Genomic DNA, 14764 nt, shown 5'->3' with positions numbered 1-14764 from the left:
AGACCCAGATCTCCGGCGCCCAAGGCCGGAGGTTCTTGTTATCTCTGAAGAAGCCCAAGCTGCCCAACACAGTGACCAACTGGCGGCTATTTTTCATGTGTAGGTGGCCCAGAAAAGCCTCCCAGAGTTCTTTACCCCCACTGGAGACTCAGTTTACCCTTCTGAGCGTATAATAGCCCCATCTGTCACCATAGCGACCAGGCGACTGGCGCTGTCTCAGAGCCATGGTTGCCATAGTGACATTCTCTGGTAGTCTTGCTGTGTTGTACCCAGCCTTCCCACTGGGGACTGACCCCATTCCCGTTGCCATGGTGATTGGGCCTAACATTGCCCAGTGATTGGACTGAGATTTCTCCCTCCCCTCTTTTCCCAAGGCACCATAGCTTTTTCTACCTCTACCCCGTCAGGATCTATTAGGCCAGGTTCCTTTACACACATAGGCCAGCACAAAGCCCCAACATTCAGCGTTCTCTGGAGCATGTCACCCTGCACACATCTCATGTTCTGGCACGCAGGGCTTGCATAGTCATCCTCATTTTACGTATCAGAGTGTGGAAACTCAGGAGCTAAAATCGTCAGTAGAACCTGTATAAGAATCCAGATCTACATTCAAAGTTCAGCTTTTATGGCAGAACCTTCCCCATCCCCATTATGTGAAAAGAACTAGACCAGACCCTAAGAACCATGGGGGTCTCCCCTACACCTCCTGGCCTCACACCTGTTCCCTGGGAAAGGGCAGAGTCCCAGCTCCAATTAGGTCCTCCCATACCCACTCCCATGTTGTCCGCAACAGAATAAGTAAGGCTTAGTTCAAGTTTCCAAACAAGAATTTATTCTTTCTTTCTTTCTTTTTTTTTCTAAAAAAAAAAAAAAAAAAAAAAAAGTACCAGGTGCGATTTTTTTTCCTGGGTTGTTTTTTTTTTTTCAAGTTTCAGCAAATGTTTGTTCCCCTCAGCCCAGCCCCAGGCATCAGAGCTAAGGCTGGGTCAGAGTCTAGACTGGGGAATGGGGTAGTTGGTAACTACATGACTGAGTTTGAGGGGTGCCCCTCACCCCAACTGAGGTAGGTGGGTCAGAATCTGGCCAGGAGGGAGGAGGCACCCTAGTCCTTGGCCCTGACTCTGTACCCTGAACACCTTCTTCAGTCAGGACCCCAAAGCAAAGAGACACAGGCAGAAGAAGGAGAGGGACAACCAGGGTCTGGAGTCCTAGATGTGTGCGCAACTGCATGCACACACTCTCTCTCTCATGTCCGTACCACACACACAACACACACATACACACACACACAAACATACACACACACACAAGTTGGCTTTCAGGAGGGGTGAGGTCAGGGAAGTGAAAGGCATTGGGAAGGATAGGGGAAGCTGAGTCTTTGGCTGGTGACTCAGTTCTTCTGGGATAACTTCTCTGCTCTCAGCTGAGGGAGAACACTGCTCCCACAGCCCCCACATCAGCCTCTTCAACTCCTGAGGTTGGAGCAATATCTGAGAGTGGGAAAGGAGGGGGGCAATGCCAATTATCAGGTTTGGGAGGTTACCAAGGCAATCCAATTTGAATAAATTATAAATTAAAAATAAATAAAATAATAAATGGCCCCTGCCCAGGACAGGGAGGCAATGCTGGCATGACTTGCCTGGGAACTTAGGACAACCTCAGGGTAGCTCCAGTTCCTCCCCACTGTCGCAGCCAGCCTGGGAAATCCAAGGGAGGGGCCGGCACGTGGAGGACCCAGAACAGGGCAGCGTGTGGTAAGGTCAGAAGCTTTAAACACCCAAATGGTCAGTTTGGGCATGAGCATGGTGAAGGCTTTAATGCAAGCCTGAGAGGTCTCTCGCCACCTCTCCACGTGTTCACTCTGTCCAGGATGGAGCAGGATGGGCAGGTCTTTGGCCCACAGGGGGTTCAGGGCATTGACAGTCAGGGCAAAGGTGAGTAACGTGGATTGTGAGGGGCCTCGGTCACAGCCTGCAGTTCGTAGGGGAGCCCTGTGTCCAATTCCAGGCTCCGGCGGGAAAAAAGCAGGCGGATGTCGCCATGCAGGCTTAAGCGGCCTGAGCGGGAGCTCCGGAACCTGGGGGAGGACAGGGTGATCAAAGTAAGACTCCAGACTGATGAGAAGTGAGGGGAGATCCTATTCAGGGAGGACATACCTGGGTGGTGGAAAAGACACCTGGGCCTCGTGCCCAGCGGCCCGGGCCCCGTCCTCACCTGAGGTGCAGTAAGTAGCAGAGGAGGCGGCGGGCAGGGCCAGCATTCCCCTCCTCACCCACAGGCACCAAAAGGAGGCGGTGGCGCAGGAAGGTCACGTGGGCAGCAGGCATGTCCGAAAAGTCAAAGGTCACGAGGAACATCTTCACCACAGTCTGGTTGGGGTTAAATAAGGTCTGGGGACAGGACAGGCAAGGTTGGTAGGGTCGAGGGGATGTTTTCCACTCCCCACTCCCACTCCCCCTCAGGGAAAACTCACCACTTGGATGGTGCCCACCTTGGGCACGCTGTAACCCTTCCTCCCCAGGGGACTCAGGTCCACGACGCCCTGGGAAGGCCAAGGAGTTATCAGTCAAGTAGGGTGTGGGAGATCCTAGACCACTCATCCATCTCCCCAGTCTCTCATCCCGGGACTTGGCCCCTGCCCCATACAAGAGTTCTCTCCCACTAGGCCCTGACTCTCTTAGGTAAGAACATCTCAAGAATCCCTCCAGAGCAGTTCAACTACTACTCTCCACCTGAGTGCCTTTTCCCAATAAAGTCTTTTGCATTGTCAGTTGAAAAAAAAAAAAAAAAGAATACCTCCTGCCTCTAACCCTTCATGCCCTTTGGGTTGAGGTCAGGTCATACCAGGAAGGGAGCCGGGGCATTTTGCTCAGAAACGTCAAAGAAGGTGACAGTGACGGGCAGCGTGACATGCTGAGGGCAGTAGGACCCACTAGCTCCGATCTCTGCTGTGAAGCCCTCAATGTGGCCGGACGGTGCAAAGCGTCCTCGCAGCAATGATTCCTGGGGTTAGGGTAGGAAAACACGTGAGAAAGATGCTATCTGTTCTCCTTATCTATCCAAGCCACATACCACCATCCCTTCCTGCAAGACCCACCAATCAAGGAATCCAAGGGGAACTACCTCAAAGTTGCCCAACAGGGTACGGCTGACAGCAGGCGTGGGAACAGGGGAGGCACTGGGAGGGCTCAGCAGGCCTGGTCCCTTCCGGAGGCTTCGCAGGGAGCTCCTGGTAGAGGAGAGGACACACGAGCGGGTTGGTTGGCTTGAGGTGTTCTGAGATGTTTGCTATTGTCCTTGGGCCCCACCTCAGGCCCGTTCCCTGAGGTCCCCTTGCCTGGGGTTGGAAAGAGAATTACAGACTTCTGCACCATTCTCAGGGAGAAGCAGGGCACTTACAGCTTCAGGCGACGGGCACCTTTCAGCCTCCGCCCCATGGGACTACAGTCTGTTGGGTCCTGTGGAAAGGAAAGATTAGGTAAGGAGACTGGATGGAAGCCAGGCTCATCACAAGCTCTCACAGGAACATCCCCCAAGCCATCACCTTTCCCCACACAGATATCCATGTCAGAGCAGACCACTTCCTCTCCTGGCTTACCAGCACAGGCTCCTTGGGCCCAGGCAGCAGGTGGCTCCAGAAGGGTGTGGCTTTGGCATCAGAACTGTTGGCAGCAGGAGGGTGGCCCAGGGTTCCCCGGCGCCTCCGAGGGGCTGGCCCCTCATCCTCAGAGCTGACATCCAGGGCTTCTCCAGCAGGAAGCAGCCTTCGCTTGGTGGGGCAGGGGCCTGGAGGTCCGGGGCCAGGGGGTGTGTGCTCGGGGCTGCACCCATTGGCAGTGCCAGGGGACTCCCTAGGCCAGGGGCTGCCCCCATTGCCCACCCCAGACAGTAGGCTCTTACCCCCTATTTGTGCAAGACTGTGCAAATCAGTGTCAAGTGTGTGCAGCTGGCCTGGAGGGGCTGGCCCCAGGGACACCCCCAGGGACCCCTGTCCCCCTGGATCTGGGGAAGCCCAGTCTCTGGTGTGCAAAGTACTGCAGGAAGCATTTGATGGGGGCAAGGGGGAACTTCGGGCCCCCGAAGTCCAAGGTGAGGTGGAGCTACCTCCTTGTTCCACAACACAGAGGCCGTGATGGCAGAAATGTTGGCTGGCCACGCCCAGTTTCAGCCCCAGTCCCTCTGGGCCCAAGAGCCCGACAGTGGGTGGCTCTTCAGGGGGTAGTCCCTCTCTGGCCCCTAGTCCGGGGCCTCTCTTCAGCTCCCTGGGACCCTCGGTAGATGGGGCTGGCCGTTTCAGGGCCCTAGGAGGCTCAGAGGCACCAGCTGGAGGGGAAAAGATGGATACCTGGTAGACCCCGGGGGATGTCGCCCCCCCTGCTGGGCTGTAGCCCATGAGCAGGCCACCCTGGAGGGCCCCCTGCCTGACTGCAGGCTGCGAAGGGCCAGCCTCTGGCTCTGAGGATGGAGACGTCTCCGCTTGCACGTGGCGCATGAAGCCCTGCCTTCGGTCAGGGGGGACCCCCCCCACAGCCTTTATGCTGGGCTTGGGCTGGGGGGCCTGGGGACATCTGTGCAAGAGAAGAGAAGAAAAGATGGTGAGAGGAATCCGTGAATCGTCTCCCTCCCAGATGAAATTCAGATCCTCCCCTGGACTGGAGAGGTGAGCTTGTGAGGTTCCAGGGGGGTGAAGATAACCAAACCCCCCAGATGGATTGATGGAATACAGAGGACACCCTCAAAACTGCTGAACAGGTGACCCGTTTGCTCAGGTTTCTAACTGGATCTGCTTCCCCTCCTTCTCTCTGGCACTCACCCCGCTGAGGAGGCCTTAAGCCTAGCTGTGTGTTCCCTCTTCCTGGCTGATGTCCTGCTCTCCTAGCTTGCAGTCCGGTCCATGCCCGCTGCGCTGGTAAGGTGACTGCCACCATTCCGCGCAGCTCCTAGGCTCAGCTGGACCCTGAGGAGAGAAAAATGGGATAAGCCTGGCATAAGCCAGGATCTCTGGAGCCGGTGGGAAGGCTGCGCTCACGGAGCATACCCCAGGACATCCTCCTCCAGTTTATAGAGGACATACTCCTTCACAGTACCCCTGCAGAGACGAAAGCAGTAGTCTTGGGATCCAGGGCCCAGAGGGCAGAACTGGGTTATACAAGGAGTCACAGAGTGGCAGGTCTTAGCTCACTGGAATAGGATGTGACACGTGAGGTGAGGGAGGAAGACTACTTGTCAGGGCCACCAGCTGGGGGACTCCTGCCCTGAATGAGATGGGGGATGAGAAACCCCAAGATCCAAGAGACCGTGACAACTGAAAGATGGCCAAGGCAAGAATTCAACTCTCCTGCTCAAGGCCACTGCGTTGCACAACTCCTTCCCATCTACCTATCTCTAAAGGAACAAATGCCACTCCATAATTCTCAGGGCAGAGGTCTTACAAAAACATCCTCCACAATCAGGGCTCCTTGGAAGGACAAACCTCAGGCTAGCTCAAAGTGGGTCTTTCAGAATTAAATACCCAATTGTCCCCAGCAGTCTGTCCCTTTAACAGGAAGCAACAAATCTAACCAAAAACAAGTCTAGAGGGGGCAGGGTGTGGAGGAAGCACTGCTAGAAGACACTCTCCAGGGCCTGCCCCTCCCCCAGGCTCTGCAAACTAGAGATAAGGCAGTGACAGCCAGACAGCTGGAGTGCCTCCCTACTCCTCCCCAACACATCCAACACCCCAAAACTCAAACCACTGCTTTTCTGCCAGGGTACAAGATGGTCTTCACTAACTCGTCCACCCTCAGGCGCCCATATTGGGTAAGGGGATGTCAAATCGAAGGCTGTCTTCCTTCACGGGAGAAAACACTGCACGCAGGATCAAACTTATGCTTTAGTCAGTAGCCTTTGTTGCTTGCTATCCACAAAATACTTTCCCTTTCAGGGGGAATGTCCCCTTATGCCTATCCAAATCTTACCCTTCCTCCTTGGCTAGGCCAAGTGCCATCCTCGCCATAAGACTTCCTCTGGCCATCCTGGACCATAAATATCTGTCTCTTCTGAGACCTCACCTATGGCAGTGTCACTGTCTCCTGTAACCCTGCGACAGTTTTGCTTGCTCTTGTAGGTAAGACTGATCATAGGGTTCTTTTTTTTTTTTCCCATAGGGTTCTTGAAGATAGGTTTTACTTGAATTCTCTGCCCGACTCCAAGCACAAGGGTAGGCACATACCAGGGCTCAGAAAAGTAGAATGCAAGCCCCAGAGATCAGGGCAGCAGACAGTGCCAAGAACTCCCAACATGAGAGAAGCAGGAGATTAATTGTATGCGGAGAATCAAGGACAACAGAAACAGGGGCAGGAGGCAGGGAAAAAGGGAAGCTTTGCATCCAGGGACTGAAAAGCTTTCCTATACCAAGTTCCCATCACTGCACACTACACTATCCTGTTTCACCAAGTTCTCATTAGAACTGGAAGCTCTAAGAAAATTCTGGTTCCCTGTGGTGGGTGGGGTGTCTGGAAAGGGCAGGATGCCAATGGCAGCATTGTCAAAGGGTACAACCTGTACTCAGCTCTTCCCTCCTTGCCTCTACCCACGCTGTACAGATTCAGGAAGGGCCTTTTCCTTAGCACTCCCACCCCTAGGTCATCCCAGTTGACCTTTTCAGCCCTTGCCCTGGGGAAGCATCATGATGACATGATGCCCTACTTGACCCCAGCATGACTGGCATCTGCTCATTACCCCAGAGCCCTCTCAGTTCCTGCCCTGCCAATGAAAAGCTCGAAGGCTCACTTCCCTGCCACCCAGCCAGGCTGGCTGTAGTCCATGGCTTCAAGCTGACTCATGGGACAGGACGTGGGGAGGGGGAGGGGCAGGATAGGCCAAATCTCACTCTGGGGAGGGGTGGGCACCAGCTGGCATCAAACAGCTGTGCCAGGCTGTGGCTGGCAAGGACTACAGCTCCCAACATGCCAAGGGAGCAAGGCCAGCAAAAACAACAAGTCCCAGAATACCATGGGGTCTGTACATTCAGACACCTGCTAGGCCTGGGAGGTGGGACAGGCGGGTGTTGAGCTCCCGGGCTTACCCTCCCTTTCCTTTCAGTATTAAAGATATCCATTTCTACCCTGACCAAGGAAGGCGGCAAGAAGAATTCCTCTCCATGTGCTTTCCGCCTTCACCCAGTTCAGAAAGAACTGCTACCAGCTGCTCTACATTTTGTCCCCACAGGCGTCTACACAAACTAGGGAGGCCATTCCCAAGGACCACTACTGTAGGTAGGTAGATTACCCTCTGCTATCTCACCAACCCCTTGCCTCTGGCCTAGAGCTCTCCACCCTTCCTGGAGAGGAAGCAAATCTTAGCACCTCCTCCAAAATGAGCCCAGGAGACTCGCCGCAGCACCCGGGCTCTAGGACTCCTTGTTCTGACCGATCCCCCACCTCCTGTTTAGCCTCCCAGGTCCTGCCTCACCTTTCTCCTCCTCACAACCTGGGACAGGCCCCCTTCCCTACTGGAGCTTCGGAGATTTGCTATTTCCCCCTACCACAAACTCACCCCATTCCCAAATTGGCTCCGCCGCGGCGCCGCTGCTCCGGGCCTTTCCGTCCAGTCCCGGTCCCTCCCCTCGAATGCCCGGTCCTCCCCGCCTCGGGCCCCCAACCCAGACAAAGGGTGGCTCAGGCTGAGTCCTGCTCTGCTAGGTTCTTCTCCGTTCGGTTTCGTGTGCAACACTAGCGGGCCCTGGCGCCCGCAGCCCCCAAGCCGCTGCCGCGCCCCTCCCCGCGACTGTCCCTCCCCGTGGCCGCCCCGGCTCCGCGAAGCCGACTCCGCTGCCCCTCTGACTCACAGGCCATTTCCTACCAGCTGATGGGGCAGCCCGCCCCGCCCAGCTCCCCTCACACCCCCGCTGCCGCCTTCGCGGCCGCCACGCCCCCCTCAAGCTACGCCCCCATCGCAGCGACCAGGATCATTGGCCTAAAGGAGGCCAGCCTCCACACGACCTCAAGCGTGAGGCACGCCCCCTTCAAAAAGTGCCTGTCCATTGGTCCATAAGGGGGCAGGCCTACCTAGGGTTGCCCCGCCCATCTCCTTAACCCCTCAACTGCTCGAGTCCAAAGCAGCTCTCAGCCCTGCCTTTTAACCCTTTCAAAGACGTAGGCCTCCCACTTCTCACCGCGCCCTTCCTCTTCAGAGGAAGGTTAATAGGACGGCCTAGGGCGTTCATAGACAAAGTTCGACAATCCCCAAAGTCAGCTTGCTCTTCCAACACTAGATTCCAAATATCCCCATTCCCATCATCTCCCCGTGCCTTGCAAACCAAAGACCACAGGGCTGTTGAAGCTCAGGAAGCTTCCTTCGTGCCAGGATAAAAGGGTCTGGAAGTGGGATCTCATCTCCTTCCATTGAGAAATGGTATTCTTCCTTCTTTTACTCTATATTGATGTTGTTTTGCCTACATTAGAGGGCTTCAAGGGCTCCTGAAATAGGGATACATTTTAATTCAGGAACCTAGACACCATTCTTTATGTCTTTAAACTTTCATTGTGAGATCAGACTGCTTCAGTCTTTCTGCCAGTACTCTTTCTATTCATAAGCCCCTGTTCAAGGAGGCAGAGCACCCAGGGAAAGTGGGATCGGAAGGCTTCTGCCCAGAGTAGGGGGAAATATGCCCAACTCTTGTGACAGAGCTCACCCCCATGACTCACAACTCCCTCGAAACTCCCCACCCTCCTCCTGAGTCACTGGGCCCCAAGCCCAGCTTAGACCCAACCAAATTAAGTGGCAGCAGAACCAGCATTCCTAATTCTTATTCTGTTATTACTGTAGCTCGCCAGGCTCCTCTGTCCATTGGATTCTCCAGGCAAGAATACTGGAGTGGATTGCCATGCTCTCTTCCAGGGTATCTTCCCAACCCAGGGATCGAACCTGCATCTCTTACCGTCTCTCCTGCATCAGCAGGCGGGTTCTTTACCACTAGCGCCACCTGGGAAGCCCTATTCTTTAAATGACCAGGATGGAAATCTTTGCAAGGATTAGACATTAAAAGACACTTTTTAGAGGGGCTGATCTGTGGACAAGCTAAGAAAAGAAACAGTCCTGTCTACTTTTCCCTCTGCACTTGTGAAGTCAGACAATTTGGAACTTACGAGGTTGCTAAGACTGGGGTCTTCCATAGAAAAAAGAGGCAAACACCGGAGCCAAAAAAGGGAAGACCCAAACTGAGGCCCTGGAGAACTGGCATCAGGCAGGGCATGCTCCCTGGCTGTACCTTTGGAAGAGCAGAGTGAATTCTTTTGTAGTTCAGAAGCCACCAGAGCCCCAAGGTCCTTGTTCCTACCTTGCCTGTAGTGCAGGCACTATGGGCCCTGAAGTTGTCACTGGACAGTAGAAGGAGGCTCTCCTCCTCTGCTCCCTCCCTGTGCCCTAGACTTAGGAAGCACAAACGAGTAACAGTTCCTCTAGCTTCCTTTCTCTTCACCTCATACCGGGGGAAAACCCTGAAAAAGAAGTTGCCATGGGCTGACTTCCTTGCTGGTTCCCTAATGCTACGGAAGAGGATTTAGGGAATTTTCAACACCCTGAACAAAGTTGCAGAGTAGCAATCTAAAAGCCTACCTACCTTAGTAAAAGCTTACTGGGAAGACAGGTAGACACACAACACTGTAGGAATGAAATAATCCCTCGGTGATCCCACCTTGTTCTATCTAACTGCCAAGACCACAGGCCCAGACCTTAGTCATCTGCAAAAGTCTAGGGGCAGTAGTTCAGGGGGAGGATCAAAGACGTTCTAGGCCTCAGGGTGCTCTGGGAGAGCAAGCAGCATTGTACAATCAAGAGGCTTTACCTAGCTGCCCGAAATTCTTACTCTGCTTTATTTTTTTCATAGCAGTTATCACCAGCTGGCACTTCTCTTCCTCTTTCCCCCTCCCTCTCCTTTCTCTCCTCCTGCAGCCACACACACATTTCTTTCTCCCTGGGTTATAATACAAGCTCCAGGAGAGCTGCAACTCTGTTGTATTCATGCTAGTACTCCCAGAATCAGTATCAGTGCCTGGCACATAATAGGTGCTCAATAAATGTTGGCTCAAAGAAACATTGACCCCTGGGCTGAGTGAAGAGCAATCAGAAGACCTGGGTCCTAATGCCTAGTCTTTCACTGTGAGACGTGGAGAAAATATCAGTCTCTTCTTTCTTAATTTCCAAATCTGTAAAATGAGTTTGTATAAAAATGACCACTGAAGGCCTCTAGAACTCTGACCTTATGCTGCAATCATCCTAATGGCTATTGTTCACTCTTACCCATTTTCAGAGGATGGGTCCAAGCATCTGGATGCCCTGCTGCTTATACCGAAGCAGAAAGTCTATATACTCCAGCCTCTGCATAGCAAACCAATGCCCTTTCTCTTCATGCCCCACCCACTCAAACAAATGCCTCAGTCTTGAGGAAGCTGGAGAGAGTCCGCCCTAAGCCCGCCTCTCTGAGAGACAATCTGGGAAGCTGTGTTGCCATAGCAATCAGCTCCTCCTCAAAAGGCTTCAGCCTGCCCTTCTTTACCCCACCCTACCCCACGGCTTTGTCTGGCTTTGGCACCCCCTCCCTCCCCAGCCAGTCTCTCAGCCAGGGGAGACTGGCTTGGGGCCCCTTTCAGCAACACTGTCACTCTCATTCAGCCACCGTGTGGAAAGCAGAGCTTTCTCACCCTCTTGCAGCCTGCCCAGGGGCAAAAAGAACTCTGGCACAACATCAAGTCCCCTCAGGGAATCAGAGACCAGGCCCTAGTCTGGTTCAGAGAGGCAGATTCCAAGCCAGGAGGGTGGGGAGCCATTCCCTGTCCCTCCCCCAGTGGAGACTGGAACCTCCCTTCCCAGTTCAGCCAACAATAGGGGCTCACCTCTCAAAGCATGCATTGCAGACCCTCAGTACTTCTCATCATTTCCCTCTCCCACAGAAGCCCAGAATTTTTGAGGGAATTAGAGTTCCCTACCCAGGAGAAGGAAAAGTGTGCAGAAATCAGTTTGTGACAAGTGGTAAAACTGTGCCTACCACTCACTTGGGGGGCTGCTGGGAGAGCCCTTGGTAGTAGTGAGGGTGAGGTCTGGGCCTTGCAGCTGGTTACCTAGGTCTCTGGCCACTGAGTACAAAGTCTGGGGCAGGGCACAGCTCCGGGACAGGCAAGGACCAGGCCAGGCCCCAGGCGAGGAAGGAAGTGGGGAATGAGCACACCCAGAGCAGAAGGGCAGGGCAAAGTGGGGGAGGAGGGGAAAGACAGGGACTAAGGCAAGCTTCTAGGAGGAACAGGAACCAGTGAGGGGTTACCCGGAACCTAAGGGGGAAGGGGCCCCAGGGACACCAGCTAAGGGAAAAATATCCCAGTCTCAGCCAGACAGATCCAAAGCCGACTGAGACAGTCACACAAGCTCCAGTAGCAAGTGGGGCCTGCATCCTCTCTGAATGCTCAGGCCTGAAGGTGGAGTTAGGAGCTGAGGAGCCAGGAACAGTAGACTGGCTTCTTCACCCCAGTAATCCCATCACTCTTATCCCTGAGACACAGTACAAAAACCTCTTCCTGGAGTCTCTACAAAGCCTCCAGACTTTCTCAAGGCCCTAGGGGTTCTTCCCTCCTCAGCTGGGGCCTGCAGCCCCTTCCCCTCACACAGTGCCCACAGCCCCCATACCTTCTTCCTCCACACAGTTCCTCCCACACTCTGGACCACCAGCCCATCTCCATCACACAACGCCCCCTCCACTCTCCCCTAAAGCGCCTTCATATCCCCTCCCCCTCAAGTATCATCTCCAACGCTTCACTTCACCTCACCCCTCACATTGTACTTCCCAGCCTCACAAAGCACTCCCGCCCTTCCCCCACAAGGGTACCGGAGAATGCACTTCTTAGCCCAAACATTGAGCCTCCTCCTCCTCTCCCAGCTGTTTCACTCCACCCCCACCCCAGCATTTCTCCAGATCTTCTCCTTCCCTGACGTGATCCTCCCTCCTCATATCTACCCAAGCGCACCCCCGTACTTGTCCATTCTTCCAGGCGCACCCGCCCCACACCTGTAGTTCCGTGAGTCCCGTTGCAACTGGGGAGGTAGTGGATGGGAGCAGTTACATAGCTGCCCTGGCTGCAGCCTCGGCCTGCAAACCTCGCCCCTTGGGTCCGAGCCCCGCCCCCGCAACGACACGACCCACCCTCTCCGTTGTCCCACCTCCCACCTTCCCCGGGCTCGTCCCCTTTCCCAGTTTCTTTAATTCCTGGCGCTCCTCCCCTGTAATTCAGGTCCTGCCCTTTCTGGCTCCGCCCCTTCTCGTCTTCCTGGCGTCTCCACATTGAACCTCTGCTCGTCTCTCGTCCCACCCCGGTCCCCGCCCCACCCTTGGTCCCCGCCCCCTTCTGGTCTTCGCCTTTCACTAGGATCCGCCCCCTCGGATTCCAGGCTGGCAGAACCGGTGCCAGGCTCGCTTCCACTGCTAGCCTCCTCCCATCTCGGAGCCTCTCCTCCCCCCGCCCCTTCTCTGGCTGGCCTCACCCCGGCGCTGGCGCTGCAGCCCGGAACCGCTGGTTTTGATTGGCGGCGGTGGCCCCAGTGGATGGCGGAGGAGACAAAGTGCTGGCTGCAGGTCGCCTGAGGGCCCACCCCGGCCACGTGCGGCTTCTGTGATGACAGGTCTGAAGGGGCGGGGCCTCAGCCCGCAGTGTGCTGGCCTGGGCTGACTGGATCCGGCCGGAGATGGGGAGCCAGAACCTGCGCCAGAGCGCTAGCTTGCGGGCGCCCGAACCTGGTTGGAGCCCTCCCAGGCTTTCGAGCTGGTGTGAGCTGCCGGCGGAACTTGAGCCTCTTAGTGAAGGCGTCTGGGTTAGCGCGCGTATTTGCCCTAGTGGGGGAGATCTGTAGGGTTTGCAAAATAGTGCAAAAAGCTTCAGAATTCTGTGAAAATGCGGGAATCTGGTTGGCGGGAGTCTCAAATCTGTGAGGAAGTGCAGTTTCTGTTACCTACGGTGTGCAGCAGACAGACAGTAAGAGTTACGTCTGTAGCTGTGGAGGTAGGTCAGCGAGAAGTCTGTGAATTTTATGAGCCAAAGTAGAGCCTTTGCTTTGTGTAAGTGTCAACTGAACTGTGTGACTGTTACACACGTCCTGTAATTTAATTAGCGCTTGAGTTTTCAACTTCCCGGGAGCCCCATGAGTTCCCAAGATATGTCCAGGGGAGGGGGACGCTTACGAGCTACCGGTAGATGGCAGCACAGGTCCCTTGCAGAGCTGAGTGGCTCTGAATCAGAGCCTAGTGAGCTTCTCGATGGAGCCGGAGGTATTGATGGCTGTGTGATGGACTGGACCTGGTAAAGTTCTCTCCAAGTCTCAGATTCTTTAGATCTCTGTGACTTTCTTTCTGTGAGTAGTTAACAAGCGGCCTTACTAAACACCAATGGTGCGCTAGGCAAAATGAAAAAAGAAAAAGAAAAAAATTTTCTGCCCTTACAGAACTGCTCAGATTGTCTTTCTAATACTTCTATAATGTTATAGAGGGTAAAATTGGAAGGGTTTTGTGTAGTGAAAAAAGCTCAAATTTGAAGTCATTTGGTTTGGTAAGGACTCTATACTAGCTGTACTGGGCAAATTACTTGATTACTAGCTAAATTTGGATAAATTAATTGATTTTAAAAAATAAACTTTTTAAAAAGGTTTTTATTATCGGGATCATTTTAAAAGTCTTTATTGAATTTGTTATAATATTGTTTTTGTTTTATGTTTTTGATGTTTTGGTGGGAGGCATTGGAATCTTAGCTCCCCACCAGGAATCCAACCCACACCCCTTGCATTGAAAGGCTAACCACAACCACTGGACCACCAGGAAAATCCCTAAAAATAAACTTTTAATTTTGGAATAATTTTAGATTTACAGAAAATTTGTGAAGATAATACAGAAAGTTTCTGTGGACCCCACACTCAATTCTCCACTTTGTTCTCCACAATTGTTTAATAACATCTTACATTAGTATGGTACATTGCTATAATTAATTAACCAATATTGCTATATTATATATATCAATGCATGTAAATATGTATTAGTATACATCCTAAAGGAGATCAGTCCTGCGTGTTCATTTGAAGGACTGATGTTGAAGCTGAAACTCCAATATTTTGGCCACCTGATGCGAAGAGCTGACTCATTAGAAAAGACCCTGATGCTGGGAAAGATTGAAGGCAGGAGGAGAAGGGGACGACAGTGGATGAGATGGTTAGATGGCATCACTGACTCAATGGACATGAGTTTGGGTAAACTCCAGGAGTTGGTGATGGACAGGGAGGCCTGGCGGGCTGCAGTCCGTGGGGATGCAGAGTCTGACACAACTGAGCAACTGAACTGAACTGATACATTATCATTAAAGTCCATACTTTATTCTGATTTCCTTCGTTTCTACCTAATGTCCCATCCAGGATAGCACATTAGGTTTAGTTTTCATGTCTCCTCAAACTCCTCTTGGCGTTGATATTTTCTCAGACTTCCTTGTTCTTGATGATCTGGACAATTTTATAGAGTACTGATCAGATATTTCAGATATTTTGTAGAATGTCTTTCAGCTGGAATTTGTTTGATATTTTTCTGATGAATCTATTGCAAATCCATTTTCCCATTCTGTAGCTTGCCTGTTTATTCTGTTAGTGGAGTCTTTCAACGTGCAGTGGTTCTTTAACCTGTCAAGTTTACATCATTTTGTTTATATTCAATGGTTTTTATGCCTTATTTAAAAAGTCTTTGTCTACTTGGAAATGAGAATAT

General features: G+C 53.0%; 1 protein-coding gene across 3 annotated transcripts; it reads right to left on the bottom strand.

Annotated features, from left to right (window-relative positions):
- Positions 1 to 809: 809 nt before the first annotated feature.
- Positions 810 to 12168, bottom strand: FAM214B (family with sequence similarity 214 member B). Of its 3 annotated transcripts, none has more exons than XM_043486625.1 (9): positions 12038 to 12168; positions 4814 to 4957; positions 3599 to 4568; positions 3400 to 3458; positions 3124 to 3229; positions 2845 to 3003; positions 2474 to 2542; positions 2215 to 2390; positions 810 to 2077 (listed from the first exon to the last, which is right to left on the bottom strand). In XM_043486625.1, the coding sequence occupies exons 3-9, from the start codon at positions 4490 to 4492 to the stop codon at positions 1924 to 1926; spliced, it is 1617 nt and encodes a 538-aa protein (XP_043342560.1). In that variant the 5' UTR covers positions 4493 to 4568; positions 4814 to 4957; positions 12038 to 12168; the 3' UTR covers positions 810 to 1923. The 3 variants fall into 3 exon arrangements, 2 of the variants coding, with proteins under 2 accessions (XP_043342560.1, XP_043342561.1); XM_043486626.1 differs by lacking the exon at positions 12038 to 12168 and adding an exon at positions 7537 to 7839; XR_006272874.1 differs by lacking the exon at positions 12038 to 12168 and adding an exon at positions 7537 to 7842 and having other exon boundaries at positions 1951 to 2077; positions 2157 to 2390.
- Between the last annotated feature and the right edge of the window lie 2596 nt (positions 12169 to 14764).

Source organism: Cervus canadensis, chromosome 14, assembly GCF_019320065.1.
Source record: "Cervus canadensis isolate Bull #8, Minnesota chromosome 14, ASM1932006v1, whole genome shotgun sequence".
Classification (NCBI taxonomy): Eukaryota; Metazoa; Chordata; class Mammalia; order Artiodactyla; family Cervidae; genus Cervus; species Cervus canadensis.
Note: the sequence above shows the minus strand (reverse complement) of the source record. Positions and strands in the feature narration are given on the sequence as shown.

Coding starts and splice junctions, on each gene's coding strand:
- FAM214B (XM_043486625.1), bottom strand. CDS start 4,492: ATGCGCCACGTGCAAGCGGAGACGTCTCCATCCTCAGAGCCAGAGGCT. Junction 2,391..2,473: donor AGGTGGGCACCATCCAAGTG/GTGAGTTTTCCC, acceptor TCCTGTCCCCAG/ACCTTATTTAACCCCAACCA. Junction 2,078..2,214: donor TGCTACTTACTGCACCTCAG/GTGAGGACGGGG, acceptor GTCCTCCCCCAG/GTTCCGGAGCTCCCGCTCAG.